Source organism: Lepidothrix coronata, unplaced genomic scaffold (assembly GCF_001604755.1).
Source record: "Lepidothrix coronata isolate B3197 unplaced genomic scaffold, Lepidothrix_coronata-1.0 Scaffold22, whole genome shotgun sequence".
In the NCBI taxonomy this organism is placed as follows: Eukaryota; Metazoa; Chordata; class Aves; order Passeriformes; family Pipridae; genus Lepidothrix; species Lepidothrix coronata.
In genome coordinates, this window is record NW_016690202.1 from 5,365,873 (window position 1) to 5,378,593 (window position 12,721).

General features: G+C 36.2%; 1 protein-coding gene across 3 annotated transcripts in view; it reads left to right on the plus strand.

Moving 5' to 3' along the window:
* SMARCA2 (SWI/SNF related, matrix associated, actin dependent regulator of chromatin, subfamily a, member 2) overlaps window positions 1-12,721 on the plus strand; it is a 119,211-nt gene that overhangs the window by 21,390 nt on the left and 85,100 nt on the right. For all 3 annotated transcript variants that reach the window (XM_017808145.1, XM_017808147.1, XM_017808146.1), the window contains 2 exons: window positions 9,981-10,310; window positions 11,184-11,285. In XM_017808145.1, coding sequence (XP_017663634.1) covers window positions 9,981-10,310; window positions 11,184-11,285 — 432 coding nt within the window. The remainder of the gene's footprint in view (window positions 1-9,980; window positions 10,311-11,183; window positions 11,286-12,721) is intronic.

Consider the following 12,721-nt stretch of genomic DNA (forward strand, 5'->3'; position numbering starts at 1 on the left):
ACAGATCTATTAAGAGGTGCTCCTTGTTTGATGTATTTACATGTTTGTATTACATAGGATAGGAGAAATGTTGAAAGGAAAAAAACAGCTACAGATCAGCAAAATGACTGAGCCTGAACTGCTTTGTGACTTTTCAGTGGGATGTGACTGAACCACTAGTCTTTAATTGGTCAGCTGAATCCCATTCTGGGACCTTGATAATTAGAAAGTAAATTTTTCATTAACCCTTTCAATGTCAGTTAAGTAAAATAGAACTGACTTTGCAGAGGCAAATTCTTCATCAGGTGAAACTTTCTCATTGATTTCAACAAGACGCAAGCATGATCACCTGAGAGAAAAATTTTTACTTGGCTTTGCATTTAGAGGACATTTTACATGTGATGAAATGAAGAGAGCATTTAGTCTGATGACGAAGATGGATCAAATTGAAACATGTGCTGAAAATACAAGAGCATGAATTGCAAACGCTTCAAATACAAGCAGCTTCTGAGTTGTTTTCTTATCTGTGCTGGCTGAGATTAGACTTCCAGGTTGTTTTGCTCTGCAAAAAGATGACTGTATTTGTAGCAGCTCTGTCAGGCTAAAGACTGCAGATCCCTGCTCTCTTTTTGGTGTATGCTGTCAACTGTTACAAGGTACATAGACATTACTGTAGAGTTGTAATGTGGAGCAGGCTTTTAAAAGAAATGGTCAGAAAAGCCCCCACGTGTTCTAATATTTCAAATACTCTTCTTGACATCATAGAGGAATGTTTTAGCTTTCTTTGCCTCCGTGTCTCCATTTTTTTATTCTTACACAATTATCTTTTCCACAAAAGATGGTGATGGCACTTGGAGCTGTTTTGATACCAGTTGGGCAAAGTCCCATTTGCTAACCTTGTATTTTCTCCCCGTTAGTTTACAGATCCAAGACAGAAAACCAGGTTCCTTAATAGACTTTCAACCTACTGGATACTTTTTGTCTGATATCCCACAACGTTAGGGTTGTGTAGGACACTTGTGTTTTTATAAGTTTTGTAGAAATATGCAAGGTGGTAAAAGAGAGTGAGTTTAACGATGCCCACACTCATTGCAAAAGGACAGTATCAGTTCTTTGAGAATCCATGGAAAGGTGCCTGGTAACTCTTCAAATCCTGACAAAACTTTTAGTTGTGTATGGTACATTATTAGAAAACAAGATTTACTATAAGGTTCACTTCCTTAGAAATGTGTGATTGTTGAGCTTGCAGTACACAGTTATGTACAATTTTTAACAACATACGTGTCAAATAGAAATTACACCTTATTAGTTCAAGGTCCATTTTTTTCATGGCTTATTGTTTGTAGGCCTCAAGCTGAAGTAGATAAATACACACCAATTAATATTTTTTGGGTGTTTTGGGGCAAGTAGATGAAGAAGTTTAAAACCTCAGGAAATAGATCACTCTAAACTTTGGCCATTAGTTTGGAAGCATAAGCGGAATGGCCATTTATCACTTAAATATTGTTCTAGGTAAAATCAAAGAACATTGTCTTTTAATTTTATGTGACATTGTCTATAATTCAGGTAATTGAGAATAGTTTTATGGAAAAATCACAGAATCATAGAAACATAGTATGGTTTTGGTTGGAAGTGGACCTTTACAAGTCGTTTAGTCCAACCCTCTTGCAGTGAGCAGGTACATCTTCAACTAGATCAGGTTGTTCAGAACCCCATTCAAATTGACCTTGAATGTTTCCAGGGATATGGCATGTACCACTACTCTGGGCAACCTGTGCCAGTGTTGGACCACTCTCATTAAAAAAAAGAAGTCTTCCTTTTAGCTAGTCTGAATTTACTGTCTAAAACCATTCCTCCTGTCACTGTAGGTCCTTAAAAGTCTCTTTCCATCTTTCTTGTAAGCCACTTTAAGTTTTGAAAGGTCGCAATAAGGTCTGCTTGGAACCTTCTCTTCCGCAGGCTAAACAACGCCAACTCTCTCAGCCTGTCCTCATAGGAGAGATACTCCAGACCTCTGATCATCTTCATGGCCCTCCTCTGGACCCACTCCAACAAATCCATCTCTTTCCTGTGCTGAGAATTCCAAAGCTGTACGTAGTACTCCAGATAGGGTCTTAGAAGAGCAGAGCAGAAAAAACCTGCTGGTCATGCTGCTTTTGATGAGCCCAGGATGTGGTTTGCTTTATGGGCTACAAGTGCACATTGCCATGTCATGTAAAGCTTCTTGTTCACCAGCACCCCCAAGCCTGTCTTGGCAGGGCTGCTCTCAATCCCCACCAATCCAGCCTGTATTGGTACTTGGGATTGCCTTGACCCTTGTGTGGGACCTTGCACTTGGCCCTGTTGAACCCCATCAGGTTCATGTAGTCACAATTCTTGAGCTTGTCCAAATCCTTCTGAATTGCATAAAGTCAGCCTTTAGATTGACATTTACTATTATATATTATGTAAATATAATATTTCTATATTATTTTATATGCTGATCAAACAAATTTACTATTATTTTTGAAGAGATCATAAGCTAAATTGATTTATTAACATGTAGACAGGTGTGATACAGTACTTAGTGCAGTACAGTATTTGTACAGTTGTCAGGATAAAGGATCCTGGCCTGTGAATGGGCTTCTCTATTCATTGTTAAAGCTAGTAGCAGTAAATGATAGACACAACCTTGACTGACTGATAGACGTTAGAGTTATATAAAGGTGCTTGGCTTGTCACTGTATATCACTAGGTATCACTAAGTAAAAGCAGTATAATTTACACTAATATGTTAAGCTAGTTAAATGACAGATTATAAACTTAACTCTAATTAGATGATAATCATCTGATTGTGGATTTTCTCGTTAGTCTTTCAGAAAGGTTCTGTTTTGGTTCAGTGATGTTCCATATATTTGTGATCTGGAAAAAAGTTTAAAATCAGTGCTGATAGAATTTGCAGATAGCACAGGGATTTAGCAGTAAATAATGAACAAGTTGGTTACAAAGGCTGATCAGAACCTGAGGAGAATGTGCTTATTTTTCTAGCATAGATTTTAGCGCAACCAACAACATTGTATGTCTAGGAGCAAGGTAGTTTACTGTATAGTGGTATGAACTCTTATCACACAAATGAGAAAGACTGAAAAGAGTTTTGGTTATTTTATCAGACTTAAAAAGAGTATTGTCATGTACAGTTTTTCCAACCATGAGGTGGAATGTACTACCTGCATACAGAATCAGGAGGCTATTAATTGAGGAGTTGCATCATCTTTTCTAATGAATTAGCTGAGGGCTGTACTTTGGTATTGTATTCCATTCTAGTATCTGCAGTTCAGAAAGTTGTTGAGAATTGTTTAAAGTAGCATCAAATATTTGAAGCATCTTTTGTGTGAGGAGAGATTGAGTGAGCTGAAACTGCATAGCCTGAAAAAAAAGACGACTTGGAAATATCTGATGGGACAGTGTGACAAAGAGGAAGCCAGAATCTTTGCAGTGAGTCTCAGTGACTAAAGAAGAGAAAGTGGGTACAAACTGAACACATGAAATTCAATTGGGACATATGAAAACACTTTTTTACTCTAAATGTGACTGAATAATACAGTGGGTTGCCCAGAGAGTATGTGTAATTCCCATGCTTGGAGACAGATAGTCAAAACCCAACAGGTAGCTGACCATTTGAGCAGGGGATTGGTCTGGGTGGCCTTGAGAAGTCCCTTCCAGTCCTAATGATTCTGTAAAATTGCACTTTACTTAGAAGACAAATAAAGAAATTACTTGAAACTTGGAAGGTGGGTTTGTTTTTAGGTTTGGTTTTGGGTTTTGGAGGGTTTTTTTGTTTGTTTGATTTTTTTTTTCCTGGAGAATGTTAAACTCTATTTTTTATTCTTTTTGAGAGAGAATTAAAAGAAGATTTGATCAGTCTGCACATTCGTGGATGGTAGAAAGGCTTGAAATAGATGGAACCTTTATCTTTCAGGGAGAAAAAAGTGTGTGTGGAAAGGGAGTTGGAGGGGATAGTGTAATTCGGTTCCTGCAAATTTAAATTAGGTGGATTCAGACTGTATTAAATATCTGTATCTTAATGAAGATAATTTAACCTTTTTGGAGAAAGATGACCCAAGTATTTGTGGTAGGTTTTGTGTCGTATGAAAGTTACGTCAACACTGAATGTCTTTCTCTTCTGTTCAATAGACCAAAGGGAGAAGTTTGTTTAGGCATTAAAAGTCTAGTCTGGTTTAGACAAGTTAGGTAGACTGTTGTAGCTGTAAGGGTGCCTTTTTGACAGAAATCTGCCTGTTTACAGGCTCCAAGATTCTGAGAAGAACTAGTAAGTTAGAGTAGGAAACAATGGAAAGAATACGAAGATAGATAGTCTTCATAAAATGCTCCAGTTCTTAGAGATTTGAGTGGAACAGTTGTGATAAATGTGTAGGCTGCAGTCCTTCTGTATGCGGTTTACAGTTGGAAATGATCACAAAATGAGATTTCATTTAAATGTCAAATGTTGCAATACTAGTCTTCCTAGTATTTTTTTAAAAGAAGAAAGTCTTGCAAAAGATTGTCTCTAAGTAAAAAGCAAGTTTTTTTATAAAATACATGCTCAAAATATGGGTGATAAATTAGAAATAAATTGGCAAACTGCATGTACAGTTGTAGGTATGATTTATGTAAATCAAGCGTTCAGTTGTGAAGGAACAGAAAGAGAAAATTTTGGAAGTAGTGATTCTTATGATTTATGTTAAGAAATAATTACCCTTTTTTGAGGTGAGATGAGTAATGAGAAAATCAGAAACACTTCAAAGCTAAATCTGCAAAAATTTTGTAATTTTACTTAAGTGCTTTTACGCTGTTTGAGTGGCAGTTACTGTTCTGTTTGCCTTTTTTAACAGTAATTACTAAGTTAAGGTGTGCGACTTCACTTCGTGGATTTATATTTTCTTGGTGCTCAGTGAGATGCTAGTCATGCAGAAAGAAAGTGTTACTAGCTCAGAGAGATTGATACATTTTTATTGCATACTGCAATAGGATGATCTTCAGGAGTCTGATGTTAATTTATGGGGAAAATACTATGAATTGGTATCTTTCTCCTCAGCAGTTACTCCTTTCCACTCCTAATGCCAAAGTGGAGAAAGGGTAACATTCCTGACTGGTTTTGGTGGCAAATTTTCATTTCTTGAAGTTGCACACGATATCCCTGTTAAGTCTTAAAACCTTTCTTTTGATGCTAATAGGTTAAATGGAAGGAAAATCCATAGCTTCAACTTCATATTTAGCTGTTTAAGTAGTAAACTTAATGCATTTAACTGAATCTGAATTGTGTTAGAAACTGCCTTCAGGCTCTGTGAATCAACTGTGCTGAAATTTGCAGTATTTAAATGAAAAATATGAAATTTATGGTACATTATTAAGCTGTTAAACAGTTATTCAGAAGATTAAAATAATGGTTTAGACTTGACTTTGTGAGAGGACTGGGAGAAGTTGCAAAGAGAAGCCAAATATTTATATAAAATAAAATATGTTTTAAATAATTCATAAAAATATATAAATGGACTGAAGTTAACAATTTCTGTATTTTTCCAGGTTTTGGAGCAAATTAAATGAAATTACTGTGATATAGCAGTGAAATACAGCCCAATTTGAGTTGTTTGGCTGTCTTTCCCTGCTGTTTGTACATGGAAACATAAGGGCTGCAGAAATTTAAGATTGATCTGGGACTTGATCTGTATTTATTTTTTATCATCTTTCAGTATGTATTAAACTTCTTAAAAAGTTTAACTTACAGAATTCACCAAGATACTGCTACTTCACAGGCAGTGTTCATTGTCCTTACTTAAATTAGTTACACTTTCTCTTCTGAATTCTTTCTGCCTTTTAAAGATGAGAAAAGCTCTGTCACCTTATTCATCTACCTGCCAGTGTAAGACCTCTCAACAATTTATTTCTACAGTCCTAGTTTTAAGTAACTTGCACAGATGTGACCTTTCTCTTTGTTCAGTTTCACAAGAACTGGTGTTAACCCTGGCCACACTACAGACAGGGAAATGCTGTATTTTGCTTACCTTAAGAAAGTTTGTAGCCTCAGTCCAATAAGGAGGTATTTTCCACTGTGTTCCAAGATGTTATGCTTTCCTGCTGTGTGTTGTGGAGATGTATTTGGTTCCTTTTTTTGTTGTTTATACTAACTTCAGTTGATGGTTGAAGTGATTGTTAAATGAGTTACATGACTATATTTCTTCAATCCCATTTGTATCTTCCTAATCCACTAATTCTCTTACAGTCACATTCTTGAGTAAAAATGTACCCTTGCTGATGGTTTTAGCATAAAAATGTGACATATATGATCCTCAGACACTTTCATTGTTTAAGTCTTAATTTTTAGTGGTGAGTCAAGATCTGTGTTCAACATTCTGTGTTGGACTGCTAAAACCTTGACTCCTTCTGTGTCATACTCATTACCAGGGTCTAGAATTCATTCAGATGTGTTCTTTTCTGTTTCATTATAGCATTAAAAGTGAAGAAAAAGGTCTCTCAGTTTTTAACTCTCTGGTTCTTTAGCTTTAAAACAGATAAGAAAGATGTTACTTGTTTCTGTTAACTAAAGCGAGAAAGCAATTAGAGCAGAAACTTTGCATACAGTCTTCCCTCCAAAAATACTTGGGTTTGGTAATGTGTTAGAACTAGGATTTCTGCCAGTGTTAATATTGTAAAGAATATGCATTGTTTATGGCATGCTGTGAAGGCGTGTTGAACAAGTTGATACAAAGGGATGAAAAGAGTGATTATGTTGCTGATTATGCATGCAGTTAAGAAAACAGAGGGTTTTTTACTGCTGAAAACTTGAGACTGATTTCTGATGTAGCCTCTTCTATGACCCATTGAAGGATTGTGGAGAAGGCAGACCAGACTCTCCTCAGAGGTGCATAGCAAAAGCAGAAAAGTAATGGTCACAAATTATGTGACTGAAATTCTGATGGGACTTAAGGGAAAGGAAATTCAGAGTGATTAAGAATCACTGTCATTGGAGGTTTTCAGAACTCAAAACAAGAGAAACCTGTTTCTGGAGAAACCTGGTACAGCTTTAAATGATAGGTTGGACTTTTGGGCCTTCATTTCCTGGTGTTGGGTGACTTCCGCTCTCTTTTTTTTTTACAGAATTATAGGCTATGTGTTGTCCTTTGCAAGTGCATAGATTTCTTCTGTTGTGAAATGTTGTGCACATTGTCATTCAACGCTTTTGCCATCTGAAGGTTAAATTAAACAATGATTCATGCAGAATAGAAGAGAAAAATTTCTGTGGAAGATGTAGAAGAAGGGGTGCTTGGCAGTTCAGCAAGTAATAATTAGTTAGCTAGGTATTTAAAAACCTGCTGAATATTTACTTTGGAAATTCATGTGTACCACAGAAAAATGCATTTGAAAATCTTCATAGCAGATGAAAGCATGTTTGCAGAGTTCGAAAACCTCTCTGTCTTGGCCTGTATATTAAGCATTCCAGTGGACTGTGTCTTACATTTTTTTCATTTATGATATATGGTGGTTAAATTCAATTTTAGTGGATCTTTATGTGTGCATGCTCAGCTGTATTAGAGTATGTGTAATAGGACAGGAAAAAAGCAAGTAGGATGAACAATTTATTAGGACAAGCATATGGCTGTGTGTATTGTCACACTGTCTTATGAAAGTTCTCAGACTGTAAAGGAAAATTTCCATATAGCATAACAAAATTTACGTTCTGTAAATGCCACATTTGAACACCTTTACAAGAAGTTTGGAAGGTTCTGACATATTTTATGGGATTTTTTTTTCATTCTTCCTCTTGTCAAGCATAGTTTCCTGTTGTTAGGAATCCTAATGCAGAGGACTTTGAGGGAGAGAGAAAGCGTAAGTAATAAATATATATCTAGAAAGCTCAAAAAATTTCCGAAAGCTCCTCTTTGCAAAACATAGTCTCAGACTTGTGCCTCAGACTGTCAGAACTGAAAACAAGTACTCAATATATTACACCACTCTTCTAAATTTTTATGGTCCAGACGGATTTCAAGATCCTGGGTCTGACGTCTGTCAGTGATTAAGGAATTTATAACTTGGGCAGTAAGACTTGAGGAAGGAAAGAAACCATTCTTTGAAATGCAGTTTAGAAAACAATGTAGTTTGAATTAGGTGCCATTTAAAGTTAATCCTGAGATTTAAAAATGTAATAATGGACAAACATTGCAATAAACCCCATTTTATACTATAAAACAGTAATGTAGTTTTATTTTTTGTTGTTGTTTTTGTGGCATAGAGGTTGTTTTTTAAAGCAGTGTGCTCACCAAGAGGGATCTGTGGGTTTTCCCCTATTTTCTTTCAACAAAATTAAGAGGTACAAGTAAGTTAGTGGACGGAGATGAATAAATGGAATAAATTTACAATTATTTACCATACCTTTTATCATCACCAAGGGATGTATAAAAAATTTTTATATTGAGCTAGTAAGTAGCTTATATTAGAAAGTAATTATGACTTTCTTCCCTTTTTTTTGAACTCCTCCCCTCACTTTCTCCTTTTTCTCTTAAACTGTATAATTTTTCATACCCTCACCAGATTCTTCTTCCTTTCCTGTCGTCATCTTCTTTAAATTGAACTCACTGTGTTTCTGTCTTGTCTGGTCTTTCCCCATCACAAAACTATTTTTTTCTACTGTACTTCCATCTCGTTTTCCTTTTTTAGAAGAACTGAAATCCTCTCTTCTTTGTCTATGTTATATTTACAACCTTTACTTGGTTACATTTTTATCCCCAGGCCTCAGCATCAATTAGCACAAATATCAGTTCTCTAGGACTCTCATTTCTCCACTTCTTTAAGTTCTAGTGACTTACAGCTCCTGTCATCCCAGAAAAGCTGAAAGCACTTTGGGGGTTTGCCTATGTTGCCTTTACTGAAGGATCAGTAGGAACAGTGAAGCTAAAGAGAGGGCAGAATTGCTTTCTTCCGTGATCTGGACCACATATAGATGAAATTGATCTAGTTTCACTTGAAAGTCACAGGAAGAGTGAGGGAAGGTTTGTTGTAGATTTGGTGTCGCAGAATGTGGCATGAACTTAGGAGTTCTGTGATCTGTAGCTTCCTAACATGGAATATGTAAATAAGCCAGAAGATTTCTAGGGGGTTTTTTATTATTTTTGTAGACTTTTTCCATTTTTAAGAACATTATTTGTGTTCCACAGTATCAGAGTGGAAGTGGGTAAATATCATTACCTCTTTTTCACTCTTGGTGGACGAAAAAAAACAAACTTGCTATCTGCTATGCATTGTGAAGCTCAAGCACATGCATAATAAGTGTAATTAAAATTCAAGTGCTTTAATATTCCAGAACTCTGCTCTTCTGGAACTTTATAGAGTATTATAGTCTTCAGCAGCTTCTTCAGAGGGTGATTCTTGTGCTTGCAGTTGATGTCCCAAATTGTTGAGCACCCGGATGGCAGAAGGTATCAAGTATTCTTTGTCTGGCTCAAACCTTTAATCTCTATACATTAAAGAGCAATTGTATAGAAAGTGAATACAATTTCTTTCTGTTTCTGTATGTTGGTGAGTTTTGGCCAAGAGGGCCTGTAGAAGTGGGTATTCCTTAATGTGTGTCATCAAAATAAACTTAGAACATTAAGCTGTAAACTAGGCAGACTTCACTGTATGTGTTCCACAAGGAAACATTTATCCAGAATTCTAGTAAACAGTACCATAACCTTATGCTTCTGTATTGTATTTCATGTTGTAGTTTGTCTTACTCCAAATGTAAGACAAAGGGTAATTGTTATTTTTAGGAAATATTGGACTAAATAACTGTAGTTCTTTCCAAAGAATAGCTCCTGAGACTTGATATCCCAGGGAACTTCAGATTGCACTTTGTCATTGCAGAAAATACTACAGCTATCCTGACTTGAGACAGACATTTTTATACTCTGTGTACTGTTAAAGAAATTTGATGGAATTTAGATTGAACTAACAGAAAGGTAAGTTTGTGATTCTTTTACTTGTTCTAGGTTATATGTCGCCACACCCATCTCCACTAGGAGCACCAGAGCATGTGTCCAGTCCAATGTCTGGAGGAGGTCCAACACCACCTCAGATGACTCCCAGTCAGCCAGGACCCATTATACCGGGAGACCCACAAGTTATTAATCAGGCTAACAGAGGGCCTTCCCCTTTCAGCCCTGCACAGCTGCATCAGTTGCGGGCTCAGATTCTGGCATATAAAATGTTGGCTAGAGGTCAGCCTTTACCAGAAAACCTCCAGCTTGCTGTTCAGGGCAAGAGGACCCTACCTGGCATTCAACAACAGCAGCCTCCCAGTGCCTTCAACAGACAGTCTGGTAAGTGAATGCCTCGTAAGAGTCATTGCTCAGGTAATTCTTGAAGGTCTGCCTGTGGTAGATTAAGAAATGGGTACTATACAGGGCTATAATATGGGACTGTACTCTGGCATCAAAGTGAACAGCATGGACCTTGATTTTAAGCTTGAACAAGTGCATAAAACACATCTATTATTAATAGGGTATTGTCAAAACTGAAATAGAAGTTATTTCACTGTGCAGTAGGGTCTGTCCTAATTATGCTTGCCAGAATGTTAATCATACTTTACTTATAGCAATTTCACTGTTTTTCTTAGAGTGAAATTCAGTCTCCTGTCTTTATGCAGGGAAGTAGATAAATAATCTGGAGTGAGTTGCCTGATTATTTAGGTTGTTGAAAGTAAAACAAACTATCTATAGTGTGCTGTCAAGTGAAAGACATAAGGAAAAGAAAGTGTCCTTATTTTTTTCTCCTAATGGTAATAGATGTTACACTGTGGTAAACAAGCCCATTGCTCCTAAGAAAACTGTTACATTAATCACCCTGCACCTGTTAGTTTCAGAACACTTCCGTTAATGAGTTTTCATGAGAAGGTGAGGGTTAAGATAATACTATTTTCTTTTAAATAATTGTTTTAATGATTTCACCATTCACTCAATTTTGGTGGATATGGCTTTGCTACCAAATAAGTTGGGATTTTTTCATAAAACATGATTTTAATATGCTTCATTACATATATTTTTTCACAATAAAAGCTACTTAAATCCTTATTTAATGAAGAAAAGTACTAGTTGCCTGAATAGACTGTCACGTTAGAAAGAAGAATGACTTTTGAATACTTGAAAATGCTTTGTGTCTTAACAAATTTTTTTTTTTCCTCTGTCAAATTGCAGGTATTGGATTACATGCAATGAGTGGTGCTGCAGCTGGACCAGGGTCTGCTCCAGGGATGCCTGGACATACAACCGCCATTACCCCTAAGACTTGGCCTGAAGGTATAGTGGGGAAAAGGTGCAGGGGAAAGAAAAAACAAAAGGTAAAAAGGCAGGCAGAAAAATAGTTTAACCTTTACTGTGTCTAAGATTTTAATCAAGGAGAGTCTAACTTTTTATTCATCTGTGAATAACCCACATGAAATTACTGCAATTTTTAGACAGACTGAAATGAAGCATCTTTTTGCAATCAGAATGAAATATGTAAACTGCGTGTTGGACAACCAGAAAACCTACTTGATAAGTAGTTTCTGAGCATGCTTAATTGCAGCAAGCTTGTTTTTCATCTCTAGTCATTGCTACTGTAAACAAAAGTTTTCAAATCATGATGGAATTAGGCTGCTTTCTTTTTTTTTGTTGTTTGTTTGTTTGCTTGTTTTGGAATCAAGTAGCTTTGAATGATCAGTGTAGTCTTCGAGATCAAATGAATAGTGTAACCTTTTACTCCTGTGTGATAATCAGGTTTTGAACCAAATCATTCAGATCAGATTTGGGTTTACGGACTGATTTTGTTGCTTAAAAGTAGAGTGGAAGAAGTATTGCATTTAAAAGAATTAGAAATCCTAGTAATACATAATGTTTGAAGTTGTGAAGGATATTTTAGAGACATTTGAAAAAAAGTATAGTAGTGCAGACTTGTGAATAATGCAGGCTTCTCATACGGTACAGGTGTTATGTACGTAATGTTTCTTGTGGGTAAATCTAGAGTCAGTGGTGACTCTGTGATAGTTAATGTCATAACAAAGTCTCTGTCATTAGTTGGTAACTTAGGGCAACATAAAAAGAAAATGAAATAGTAGTATGTAATCAGAAGTAGAATTGCTTTTCTTGGAGTATTCCCAATGAATACTTAAAATTTGAGTAGAATAATAAAAAGGGGGTAGGTGTTTCTGGAGAGGTTGTATGTATGAGTTTACGAGGCACAGGGCCTTCTAGCTCAAATGCTGCTGCTAAGAAATGCTGGCAGATACACAGAACTGCTAGATGGATAGTTGTAGCTAAATAATCCAATATGTCATCATAATATGTCTGTCCTGTTTAACTACAAGCCGCTTAGTGCTTGTCTTTTTTCATTACTTTTTTTTTAATAAGAAAAAATTTATTTGTCCTTGCTATATCTTTTTGGAGGTTTTATTTGATGTATTTTTAAAGACCGTGCTTATGTCTTCAGATTTATTTGTCGCTCATTACACAGTTATTCAGCTTGCATGATTCCTTGAAAAACGAGGCTGCACAGAGGCTTTTGGTGGGGTTGCTTTTTTTCTTATTTTTTGTAAGCTGAAGTGCAGTGTTGCTAATTACAGAATCTACAGCTTGTGCTCGAGTTCCTTTTCTGAAGTTTGATTCAGATGTGTGAATGACAAATGGTGATCTTGAAGAAATCTTTTCATGCAGATTTCAGGATGCTGGGTTTGAATTAAGGTTGATTACAAGATTGA